Source organism: Rhinolophus sinicus, chromosome 1 (genome assembly GCF_057876585.1).
Source record: "Rhinolophus sinicus isolate RSI-liver-muscle chromosome 1, RSI-T2T, whole genome shotgun sequence".
Classification (NCBI taxonomy): domain Eukaryota; kingdom Metazoa; phylum Chordata; class Mammalia; order Chiroptera; family Rhinolophidae; genus Rhinolophus; species Rhinolophus sinicus.
This window is the reverse complement of record NC_142501.1, coordinates 126,180,689-126,194,129: the sequence shown is the minus strand read 5'-3', so window position 1 is coordinate 126,194,129 and position 13,441 is coordinate 126,180,689. Positions and strand designations below refer to the sequence as shown.

At 41.7% G+C, this 13,441-nt stretch overlaps 1 protein-coding gene across 2 annotated transcripts in view; it reads right to left on the bottom strand.

The window, feature by feature from the left end:
* GAD2 (glutamate decarboxylase 2) overlaps positions 1 to 13,441 on the bottom strand; it is a 71,357-nt gene that overhangs the window by 44,366 nt on the left and 13,550 nt on the right. For both annotated transcript variants that reach the window (XM_019749131.3, XM_074324956.2), the window contains one exon: positions 2,630 to 2,709. In XM_019749131.3, coding sequence (XP_019604690.1) covers positions 2,630 to 2,709 — 80 coding nt within the window. The remainder of the gene's footprint in view (positions 1 to 2,629; positions 2,710 to 13,441) is intronic.

Sequence of the window (13,441 nt, the reverse complement as noted above, 5' to 3'; positions counted from 1 at the left end):
TTCAGCTCACAGGACTCCCACTTCCACCATACGGGAACTTCATATTCTTTCAAATTATCAACCATAGAATAGAAGTTTTCTTTCATCCTCCCCCGTCTGAACCTCTGGGCAATATCTTTTTGGTCAATAGCTTAATCCAGTTCTGAAATATCACACAGTTTTCTTTCACAAATATTTATTTTCCTCTACATAGTAACTCACACTTTTCTTCTCTATCCTTAGACACATCAACACATCATTAATTTAGATTCCACTAATTCAAATTTTGCAAATATTAGACCCAATGGCACTTGAGTAAAAATTCATTAATCCCATCACTGTGAATACTCTTCCCTTCCCCATCGCACAAGGCTTGTGAGCAGGAGACAAAGCCCCCCTCACCATGCTGCCTGATAGCCCCCTTATGTCTGTATCCTCCCAATAGGTGCATGTGGAGGGGAGAGGGGACAGCAGATAGTGAGGTCTTTTCTGAAACAACAATAATTTTTAGCATTGTGTTTTAGTTTTTCTAATGAATGGCTTCTAAAATGGTTGAAATAAAATCCTGTGACCTTAAAATCTGAGGCCACCTAGTCAGTCACTTATTCTAGACCCCACTGGTTTTCTAGCATTCCCTGCTTTCTGCTCCTTTCTCTGATGTTGGTGAATGAAGGACAAGTTTGGGGCTCTATCCTGGCAGTCCTGTCTGTGGTTCCTTTCCCAGCAACACTTTTGTGTTTCCTTCTTGCTCCTCCTTCTTCCAGGACTGCACTTCCCTTTGGGGCATGACACTGCCTCCAGACTGTCAGACGCCCTCAGGCCAGCCTTTTGCTTCCACGCGTACCTGGCCGCTAGGCTAGGTGGACTCGGCCCAAGGCCATTTCATTGTCACAACTTGCTTTTCACAGGAATAGAAGCAGCGTTACAGATGCCATAAGGAGTGGAGTTGAGAGCCTCCTCTGTTCTCCAAGGTCATTGCTCAGCCCTTGAGATTCCACTCAAGAACAATTACTAATTAAACTAATAAGGAAGACTGACTAGATTGGAAACCCAGGCAATCCTCTGAATTCTAGGCTCATACTTACAACTGTTTATAACTGGCTATAGATTAAGAAAAATTTGAAGTCATTTAAACCTTTATCCCCAGTTAGCATTGTGTGTGTATGCCAGTTTTCTCCCTGAATCTTAATTCTTAAGTACCTGATAGTGAGGGGCACTGGGAGCCTTAAAAATATAACGCAATTCATTTGTCAAAATGTGTTTGCTTTGCTCCAGTCTGTTATCATTCACGCCCATTTTACTGCTAGAGCCTCTCGCCTGGCCTCACTGACTGAAGTCTCTCTAATTCCTGGCTTCTTGCTCTTCTTGGATAAAAATGTTTGCAAGTTACTTTATTTCTAGACCCATCAAGCTCAATTGCTGAGCTTCCCTCCACCTCCCACAAAAGAAAGAATGAAACATCACGATGTTTTCCTACATTGCTAATGGGTGTTCATTGCAAACAATGGAATAAAACCAGACAATACATAAAGGTGTGAAAAAGAAAGTGGCAATCTCTTGTAACATTATCTCTCAGAAGGAGATATGGTTATTAATCAGTGTGGCTTTTGGAACTTTCAAAATCCCACATGGTCCAGCATATCTTCCATGGCTGTCCCCTGCCCCTCACCCCCAGTCAGGCTCAGCTCCTTGAGTCGCACAAGCTCATTCATTTACTATTTCTGAGGCTTTGCTCATGGTACTCAGTCTTCTGCAATTGCCCCCACCTTCCCCTCCACCCATCCAACTTAGCTCCAGTTTTGAAAATCCAGCTCAAGTCCTTCCTGTTGCATGAAGCCTTCCAAGCTTCAGTAACGTATAAAACTTGAACTCGGGGCCACACAGTACAACCATATAAATATCTCCTTCTGGCGCTACTCCATCTCCCCACCTAGATCACATACTGCCAGGAAACTGGATTATATGCCTTATGCTTTCTAGAGCTTAGTGACACAGTAAGCAGTCATAAATATCTGTCCAATAAATTCATATGAATAGGTCTCCCTTTTAATTTAGTGAAACCTCTTAGTCAATACATTTCATTTTTTATAGGTTCCAGGCCTATAGGCCAGTGATAATTTACAAGGATATCCTCAAAATGCATTTAAATCTCCCCTACGCCTATTCCCAGAGTACATATGCGGGCTGGGTGTCAATGAAGACAGGGATTCCCCCTCAGTTCCAACACAAAGTTGATGAGTGGCAGGGGCATTATTTACTTCCCGCCCACTAGACTGTCCCCCTTCTGTAATCACTCCATCAAGTTCACCCATTCTATGGTGCCTAGAATGATGACATCGCCATAAATTAGTGCTTAGATGCTTAAGTGTCCAGCTCTTGAATGACCTGGTGCACTGTCTTGGTGCAGAATATTTTGATTGATTTAACAAAGGTCCTGATTCAGTCAAGGGCCGTGGAAGGTTCCATGACATTGAGGAACAACGTCCTAAGACTCCACACCAGAGCCCATGTGAAAAGGGAAGTGAACTGCAGTGGCCCGGAGGGAGGCAGGTTTGCAGCCCCCCACAGTCATTGCCTGGTTCCGGACTAAGAGGTGTATGTGTGGAATTTGCAAATTTCTAACCAACAAGGGTTGCATATTTATGCTCACCTCTCATCACATTTAATCAGGATCACGCTGTCTGTTCCAATGCCCAAAGCTGCAGCTCCCTTCTTGAGAGAAAAATGACTCTGTGAAAAAAGCATATTTATAATTAGTTGCATATAATGTCAAGATCCACTCCCTCAGCAGATATTTTTTTCTTTTCTTTTCTCATTTTTTTGGCTAATTTTTTTATTAGTTTCAGGTGTACAAAACAATGTACTAGTTAGACACCCCTCACAATGTGATAATCCCAATCTACTACCCCTCTGACACCGTATATAGCTGTTACAATTCCATTGACTCTATTCCCTATGCTGTACTCCACATCCCGTGACTATATATATATATTTATATATATATATATATATTTTTATATAAATATATATATAAATATATATATATATTAAATTATAGTTGACATTCAATATTATTCAGCTTCAGCTTCAAGTGTACAGCACAGTGAGGAGGAGGGAGAAGGTGAGGGGATTAGAAAGCACAAATTGGTATTCACAATATTGCCACAGGGACATGAAAGACAGTTTTGGAAATATAATCTCCTTTTATTTCTAATCTGTCCCTCTAAAGCCTGGAATGCTGAGAGGAAATGGCATCCTTCACTGAAGCTTTTTTTATTTTTAAAGAAATTGTGCTGAAATACACATAGTATAGAATTTACCATCTTAACCATTTTTAAGTGTACAGGTCAGTGGTCTTAATTTAAGTACATTCACATTGTTCTGCAACCATCACCACCATCCATCTCCAGAACGCTTTTCATCTTGCAGAACTAAAACTCTGTACCCATTAAACAACAACTCCGAATTCCTCCTTTCCCCCAGCCTCTGGGGACCACAACTTTCTATCTCTCTGAATTTGACTACTCTAGCTTACCTCATATAAATGGAATTATATGGTGTTTGTCCTTTTGTGACTGGCTTTTACACTTTGCATAATGTCTTCAAGGTTCATCTATGTTGTAGCATGTATCCGAATGTCTTTTCTTTTTAATGTTGAATCATATTCATTATATGTACACACCTCATTTTGTTTTTCCATTCATCCATCAAAGCGTACTCGGGTTGCTTCTGCCTTTTGGCCATTGTGGATAATAGTGCTATGAACATGGGTGTACAAGTATCTTTTTGAGCTCCACTTTTAATCCTTTTGGGTATATACCCAGAAATGGAATTGCTGAATCACATGGTAATTTTATTTTTGAGGAACTAACATACTGTTTTCCACAGTAGCTGCACCATTTTACATTTCTACCACCAATGCACAGTGGTTCCAGTTTCTCCACATCCTATCAACAGTTGTTATTCTCTGTTTAGTTTTGTTTTGTTTGGTAAGTCATTCTAACGGTTATGAGGTGATACCTGTCCATGGTTTTGCTTTGTATTTCCCTAATGATCACTGATGTTAAGAATCTTGTCATGTGCTTATTGGTCAGTTGTAAATGTTTTTTATTTTTTTTTGAGAAATGTCTATTCAAGTCCTTTGTCAATGTTTGAATGGTGTTTTGTTTTTGGTTTTTGTTGTTGAATTTATTTGGGTTTTTGAATGAAGATAATAAGACCCTGGAAACTGTAAAAGGACCTGCTATCCCAACACACAGTAATTCAAGCCAATTTTATATACAAGGAGTAAGAATATATCTATTGCCTCCAGCAGCTGTGTATGGTACCATGTTTCCCCGAACATAAGACCTAGCTGGACCATCAGCTCTAATGTGTCTTTTGGAGCAACAATTAATATAAGACCCGGTATTATATTATATTAGACTGGGTCTTATATTAAAATAAGACCAAGTCTTATATTAATGTTTGCTCCAAAAGACACATTAGAGCTGATGGTCCAGCTAGGTCTTATTTTCGGGGAAACACAGTATATGGCTTCCAGACTTATATTTTGCTACCAAGAGAATACACTCAGTTTCTCTCAAGTTGAATCAAATTGTGTGCACTCAAGTAAGAGGAGAAATTGGCCTTAAACCCAGCACTCTTCATCCCAGACTTACTAGTGGGCTATTTGTAGTGCAGGTGACAGCCCAGCCTGGGGTGGGCTCAGGAAGGCGCATGGGGACAAAGGCCACACTGACACATCCTTGAGCTCTGGGTTACTGATTCCGGGTAGGAATCTGAATCTCAATGGCTGTAATCACGGTGCAATTTGGAGAGCTGAGCGAGGCTAACCTAAGCCCAGCTGTACTGCATCTGCCCAGCAGCCTCTTACTATTAACTACAGATCATTAAGCTGTCCAAACGGAGAGCTGCTGCCTCAATTTACATCTCCAAAGGGCTGCTGACTGGAATTTTAAGTAACGGTTCCAGAGTGTACTCTCTCTTCCAATAACCACTTTTGACTCATCTGAATTCTTAAATATGCTGTATAGGAACTGCTAACACACATATTTTGGGGGGAGGAGGGGTGTGCCTCATAAGCAAGAAGAAATCACATTTATACCAGCAGCAAATAATGTGAACCAATAAACGAGCCATTGAATAGAGGTTTTTTTAAAAAGCCCCATGCAGCTAAGAAGTGATGAGAAAGGGCCATTAACCTCATTTTACAACTTCAGAAAGACAAAGTGGACATTTGTTACCAACATACCTGGGAACTAGGAAAGAAAGCTTTTATAAAATGCATGTCTCCCCCACCAAAAAAAAAGAAAAAAAAAAGTGCTCTTTCTTGCCCATTTAGCAGATCCCTGGGCGACCTCAAAGGGAAGCTCAGGAGAAACAGCGCTAAGTCTTTCACTGCCAGGAGGGCACGGAACGCAGGAGCCAGCTGCCCCACTGAGCCAGCACAAGCTATTCACATTAGGTCCCTCAGTGAATGAGCTTGTAAGCACTCAACTGCCAAATGGCAAATTGGGGATAAGTAAGAGATCTGGTGCACCTGGTCAATGAGAGGACGTTGTCTTGTGTGGTCTTTAATGAGAAAGAATAGGGATCTCAAATGAGGGGCAATTAACCAGGATAATTGATCACCATACCAAATGCCACACACTTAAGGAAAAACACAGGCCCAAATAGGAAGCTTAAAGATGGAGAACAAAGGTGATATGAGGCATGAAAAAAGAAAATTAGCTACCCAACACTATTTATAGTTTCAGGAAAGGGAGCAGGGAAGTAGCTAAATGTTATCCACTTAAAAGCAAGGGACCCATAAAGAAGGAGCTTGAGAGAAAGAAAAAAGACACTGCCTAATGAGGAAGAAACAGTCACAGTGGCAGCTTAAATGGCCCGTCTTCCAGTGCTGATGACAGAAGACATGGAGAATCATTTTTAATCCCTGGCCCCACGTTTCATGGACTCACTTGTTGATGACCCAGAGCACAGCAACATCCTGGATGCTGAGGAGCCGGGAAAGCAGGTGTCTAGAGAGAGCTCAGAGGATGCTTTGTCATGAATAGAGGGTATGAGGGACACATTGCATGGGTGACTTTCATATCTGAAGGGTTGTGCCAAGGCAGGAGGAGAGGGACAGACTACTCTGTGGGGCTTCAGAAGGCAAAAATAGAAACAAAAACTGGAAACCACAAGGATTCAAATGTGGACTCAAGACAGTTGTGATAATCAGTTCATCAATGGAATAGCTGGGGAATGAGCTAACGAATGCCTCTCTTCCCCCACCCTGATTCTGGAAAAATAACAGTGGACACCCCCTCCCCCCATAGAATCTAGTGTTTATTTAGAAGAAAATTGTCTTTCTATTCAAGGGTCGTAGATGTTAAAACCCATCCGGTTTTTATTTTATACTAAATGAAAAATTCAAAGTTGAGGGAAGATTAATTTCTTTGTCTTTAAAAAATATCATAAGTAATCTAGATACAGGCTACATGATTCAGCTGACATTTAAAATATGTACCAATAAGTATGGGATTTTATAGTTATAAAATAATTGTAAGTAAAACATTAAGCAGGCTGTCTGGACTTGGGTGGGATGAGTGAGAATGCACGAGAATGAGGGCCCACAGGCATGAGCTCTGCCATTTTATTTAGCCCTTTGACTGGAGGGTGCAAATCAGTTCCTTACTTCTTTAATGGAGTCAGTAAATCTTACCTGTCTCTAAGGATGATGGGAGAGTAAGGGGGATGGTAGAAAGCTCTGAGACAAACCACCTCAGTCTCTTGACGTGCCAGTTTCTCTTCCTCTATTACAATTGAGATAAGCAGTTTGGAAAGCTGCATTAATTCTTTCAAGCCATTGTTAGTCACATCCAGGTATTGAACTGAGACAGATTCAACTGCCTAGTGGACCACAGGGCTTCAGGGAAAGCCTCTGCTAGGCTCAGGGGACACAAGGATTATTAAGACTGCCCTCAGTGCTCAGCTACCTCCCTGTGCCAACGTTATCACCTACCTTGCCTCCCCTCCCTCTTGCTCGCTCTACCTGGGGATACTGGTCTTCCTAGTCTTCTATGAACTTGCTAAACTTGTTCTTGCCTCTGGGCCTCTGTATTTGCTGTTCCATTTCTTGGAAAACCCTTCCTCAGATATGTACATGGCTCCCACCCTCATTCAATGTAGGTCTCTGCTATATATCATGTCGACTGAGATCTTTTATGACCATCTTATAAAATAGCTCACTACCACCCCACTCTCTTGTCACTTCGTGACATTAGAGTAACTATTTATTAGTTTACCGTCTGTCTCCTACTAGAACATAGGCTACATGAGGGCAAAGACTTTGTTGTGGTATATAGTTAACAAATATTTGTTGAGTTTGACCATATGCTCAGAGAACAAATCCAGGGAAATATCCGTCCATTATTTATTGCCATAAATCTCTGGCCACAAGTCCCAATGTTGAGGGGGTGTCTTTGGTGATTTGGGGCAGATGATGGTGGGCTAAATGGATCCCAATGCTTCTAATCTAAGGCCTATTCTAAAACAAGTTCAGAGGTGTTCTTGGCACTCACCCCAAAAAGCCTAAGATGGGGTCCTTCCCAAAATGTAGACCCTTTTATCCAGACCAGCTGTTTGGGAGAAGAAAGAAGCAACCCAGAGACTTCAAATAAAGAAAGCAACAGAACACACTAGGTTGGAAATATCAGCTCTTCGCTCTCTGACATTCTTAGAGTTAAAAGCCTTACCTTCTAACTCTAAGGTCTGTCAATTGTCCTTGGAGTTGACCCTTTTGTGCCCTTTTTGTGGGCGGACTGAATGGAGCATGTGTGGCGGAATCCTGAATGAGGGGAATGGATTATACATCATCACATATCAGGGATCCCCAACACGTAAAGCATGATGCCCGACCTATGAATGAGCTGGGATCTACGACTTCGACCCCTCCCCCTGTCTCGGACCTCCACCCTCAGCGACTGCAGGACCAACATTCTTCCCTTGTCCGTCCCCCTCCTTCTCCATCACCCTTCCACACATCCATTGGTTTGCTCCAGTACCACCTGACATTTGAGGGAAATGATAGCTCCATCTGTCAGAGAGACTGGTAGCCCTTGTTCTTGCTTCTGCTCATCAAATGGCCTCAAAGAGCATTCTGCTTTCTTTCTAAAGCATCTGATTTACAAAGAAGCTTGTACTCTGTGAGACTACCTCATTGATTTCTAATTACTACGATTTGGAGGGGAGGGGATTACCTAGCCATTCTTAGAGACGCCATGTGAGTCAGAGGTGACATGGATGTGCACACAGGCACTTATTACTCACACTTATTACTCATGAGTTTATAGGTAAACTTATCCCATGTAAACTCGTGCCCAAAGTATGTGTTAAAAGATCCTGGTGTGTGCCAGGCTTAAGTCGACATGAAAAGAGATCCGAGGATATTTGGTAACAAATATATGAACACCAGCACTGAGCATTGCACAGGAATCACTCAGTGGCAGTGATCACTTAATGGAAAGCAATTATGTTCTTGATTTTAGAACCCTGAGAAAAGTGAAATAAAAATAAGTACAGAAAGAGGTCATAGGAGACAAAATGACCTGAGCTGGACACGTGGCTTTGTTTAGGCAAGGTCCTTTCTCATTCTGAGCCACTGTTTGCTCAGCTGCAGTGATACATTCCTCTCGGCAGAGTTGGTGTGAGAAGTTTAGCTACCGAATGTGAAGTGTCTGTGGATCACCCAGCATCCACAGGTGCTCCCAAAGTTGAGGACCTTCACATTCTCCCACCCTCCTACCTGATGCGATACCATCCTCAGGTCTCCCTAGTTACCTCAAGCAGAATTTTGAAATCCTCAAGCAAAATTAATGTAATTCATTTTATGCCTGAAAATAAACATATGCCATAAAGGGTATGTAGGGAAATCTTAAAATCATACACGTAACAATAGAGGATCCAAACTCTCACAAGGCTGTGAATCTTTGAGTATTGCTCTGGTTTTTGGGGAGAGAGGCTATATCCATCTTACGGCGATAATTTGCCCCCAGATATGTCCCGAGGCATGTCACTGCTCTCCCTGCTGTCTCCTCTTGCCTCCTGGATGGCTCAGGTCTTTTCCATGTGGGACACCGGTGCAGGGCTGGTTATAACAGCAATGTCAGAGGCCATTTGTGGAGTGGTTGCTGATGGCCAGGCACTGTGCTCCACCCTAGGCACGTATTATCTCACTTCATCCTCCCAACAACTAAGTGAGTTGGGTATCATCATTCCCATCTCACAGACCAAGTAGAAATAAAGTGGCTAATCCGAGGTCATATCGTAGGAGGTGGCAGAGCAGGGCTTGCCATCATTTCCTTCCAAAACTATAGGCTTTATCCACTATCCTGAAGAAAAATAAGTCTATCCAGTTACTCTGGACCTGGCACTCAGAGCAAGGGAGGGTCAGTCACCCAATTTGGAGTGTGATCTCAGGGGCATGGGGAAGGGGGACCATTGCCCATCTCTTCCTTGTCTTCCCCTCCCCCCCAGCTCCTTGAAAGTGGGCACTGGATCTGTTTCTGTTCACTGCCATCTCCCCACTGCCCAAGGCAGTGCCTGGCACACAGCAGTACCGAGAAAATGAAGGAAGGAATAAAGAAAACATCTCACCATCCAGTGGCTGGACTTGTGCCTTATTGCCTCATTTCTTTGTCTCCTATTGCAGTGAAAATACCCCCAGGAAAGGCTTACAATCAGTTTCTTGGCTCTCACATTCTTTCGTGAGAGTAGGTTTTGAGGGGTTGGGTAGAAGAGAAAATAACAGGGGTGATGAAGGCCCTGAAGGGGAAAGGAGGTAAGAAAGTGGGGGCAGAGCAGATGGTGCTAAAGGCAGACTGAATTTGGCCCACAATTTCACTTACTGAAAGTTCCATCAGGCTGAGTTTCTGTCTAATGGGAATAGTTACATGGGAGTTGTCTTTTCCCAAGCTATTATACCTAGGCTGCCGTTAGGTTTTTCTGTTTTTATTCTGTTTTTCTTTTTTTTTTTTTTACATCAGAGACATCTATTTGTGCAATTGAAACCCTCTCAAGTAGTGTTGTTAATGTGGAAAACATCTTTCCAAAGCACTTATGAGAATGACTTCTGCAAAGAAGTGGGCTGAAGCCATGAGGGGCCTTGGCAGGACATTGGTGACTGGCCCCAGGTCACATGGACATGAGCTAGGATGGGCTGGTGAAGTGAGTTAGTTATGTAATTTGCCTGTAAGATCCCACTATCTGTTATGATTATGAAGAACATTTTTCCTAGACGCAATTATGCTGTTTCAGTAAAGTTATTTCTGGAAGATCTTGTGTCACATGAAGAAATAAGAGGAATTTGGAATTAAGTTCATGGTTCGGGATTTAGAGAGAGAGACGTGAACTATTGAGCTGGGATCTTAGTTTCCCTTTAAACCTACTTTCAATAAAGGACATAAAATGTACCACATTAATTTTTGCCAAGCTTTTCTATTACTGAAGATCTGTAAAGGTGATGATATTCTAACAAAGAATGATACGGAACCAGATGATATTTAAGATCCTTTCCAAATCTGAGATTTTGTGATTCTATATTTTGGAGGAAAATAATCTTGGAACTCTTCACACAGAGCTTACATGCTATCTCTTGTTTCAAATCAGTGATTTACTTACTTCTAATGTTCTTCATATCAATGCTATGTGTTTAATTTAATCCTATCCAAAATTTCAAGAAAACAGTTTGATTTGAACAAACAGAAAAATTAAATATCTTGCCCTACTTATCAGCAGGAGAAAGTTTTAGTCCGTTTTTGTGGCCAGAAAAGAGATAGGCAGCTTTGTGGGGGAGGGGGGGGCGGGGAGAGGAAGAGAGAGAGAGAGAGAGAGAGAGAGAGAGAGAGAGAGAGAGAGAGAGAGAGAGGTCATTTAGAAAACAGAAGATGACCCTTCCCTTCCTGAATGTGTGAAGGTTCTGGTTGGATGCTAGAAGATGACAAAATTTCTCAATGCCATTTCCATCTCTATGGCTCTAACTACTGTGTTTCCCCGAAAATAAGACCTACCTGGACCATTAGCTCTAATGTGTCTTTTGGAGCAAAAATTAATATAAGACCCTGTCTTATTTTAATATAATATAGGACTGGGTATGATATGGTATGATATGATATATGATATAATATGTAATGTAATATAATACCACGCCTTACGTTAATTTTTGCTCCAAAAGATGCATTAGAACTGATGGTCCAGCTAGGGCTTATTTTTGGGGAAACACGGTATGTCAAGTTACTAACTCAGCTGCATATAGAAGAAAGGACAGTAAGTGGACCTGCTTCCATAGATTAGGAAGTTACATTAGCCCTAGAATGAGCAACATAGGGAAAATAGGACTTGAGAAAAGGTGCCACAAGTGAATGCAGAGCAGCCAGCTAGAGGGCAGTGTTCAGGTCACCTGATCCAGTAGCTGAAAGAGCATTGTTGGGACTGTTGGGAAACTAAGGCTCTAGATCTGACTCTGCCAGTGAATGGCTGTGAAACCTTCGGCAAAGCATCTCCCACCTCAGGGGCTTGGTTTCTTCATCTATAAAACAAGGATTTTTGTGTTGTTTTAAGTTACCTCATATATGTAGATTTTCCTATGTCCCAGGCACTGAGGTTAAGTGTTTAATGAAGCTCTCATTTGATTCTCCAGAAGTCGTGGGCCTTTGGAGCTCTCAAAGAGCAGGAGGAGACACAACTCCTGGAGCAGTTTCTCCCGCTTCTCATTGAGTCCACACACAAGCTCCCCCACCACTCTGTCTCCCTGCAGGTCAAGAGACTCAGGAAAGGAACCTCCATGCAAAAATGGAAATTGTTTGGCCTGGAGAAAAGGCATTTGAGACATGACTTGGTAATTTTCTTGCTTCAGCCTGTGGAGATCTATCACTGGGGCTGGAAGAGCCAAAGGGATTGTAAAATCTGAAAAGATTAGGGGAATATATGGCTTGGCCTAAAGCTCAAAGGACCTACACCAAATGATGAATGGAATGGAATGGCACTGAGGTACGGAGCCAAGAAGGAACTAGACACGAGGCTTGTCTTACCTCTTAACCTGGAGCTTTAAGGGCAGGACTTACTTTTAAGGGCCCATCCATCCAGAATGATTTGGATCAAGTATTCAAGGAGACATAGGAGAGCTTTCAATGAACTCTGAAAACCCCCTCCAGCCCAACTCTATGAGATAATGAGGAGGGTTTTTTTTTTTTTCTTTTTGGTTTTTGGTTGGGAAAGGGAGTAACAATTTAACATCACCTTCACATTAAGAAAAAGCTCTTGGTGGAAATTTGATTTGAGAATGTATAAAATAAATCAGCTGATGAGGTGTGGTGTACAGAACTTTGTTGCTACATCTTTTAATCTGGTTTCTACATTGGTAGTTGGGGCAGGGACCTCACTGATCTGGGAGTCAGGAAACCTGTTCAATCCTGGCTCTATTTACCTAGGTAACTGTAGCTTCTTCATTTTTAAAATACTGATAATAATCTCTGTTCTGCCTGTCCTACAAGATTGTTGTGAGACTCAATATGTGTTGGAAATGTGTTGAAAATGGTCAAATAGTTATCTGATATAAGTTATTATACATTAAAAAAACAGTTCATTTGTCAAAAATAAGCCTAGAGTTAAAACCAGTTGGTATTTTAGGGACGGAATATAATGAAATGTTCTTTCATAATTATGTATGTGGATAGAGATATAAGAAAGAGAAGGGAGAATCAAATAGTTGTATAGCTGAATTACCTTTCTTTCCCATAGAGATGAAGAATTAGATTCAAGTTTGCAATATTAAGAAAAGAAGGCATAGCAAAATTATTCCCAGACCACATGACCTGAGCTTTCTGAGAAAGGTTAAGTGAATTTACATGAAGCTTGAGCCCAAGAAATTCATGCACAACTCAGCACAAGGAAGCTTGCTGGTCGACCAACCTCATTTCAGGCTGTACAAAGAATATGGAAACAAAAAGAAAAAGATGCCCCATATAAGATCATCTAGGCTTTTTGAGACTGAGAATATAGTAACATTTAACTATTTAGGGGTCCAAATCCATTTCAGGGAAATAATAATTGGAAAAAAACTATATCATGTTTTTCTACCCTTGGAGAAGCTGAGAAATAAAAATTATGTCATGGTGGGGTACTAGGGTTAGTAGGCTGAATAATGCATGCCCCCCCCACACACACACAAAGTCCACATCCTAAACCTGGGACCATGTTACCTTACATGGCAAAAGGGACTTCACAGATATGATTAAATTAAGGGTCTTGAAATGGGAAATTATCCTGGGTTATCTGGGTAGGCCCAATGTAATTACAAGGGAAAGAAAGGAGAGGAGGGTTAGAGCCAGAAAACGAGATATGGTGACAGAAACAGAAGAGAGAGAGAGAGAGAGAGAGAGAGAGAGAGAGAGAAAGATTGGAAGATATTCTGCTAGCT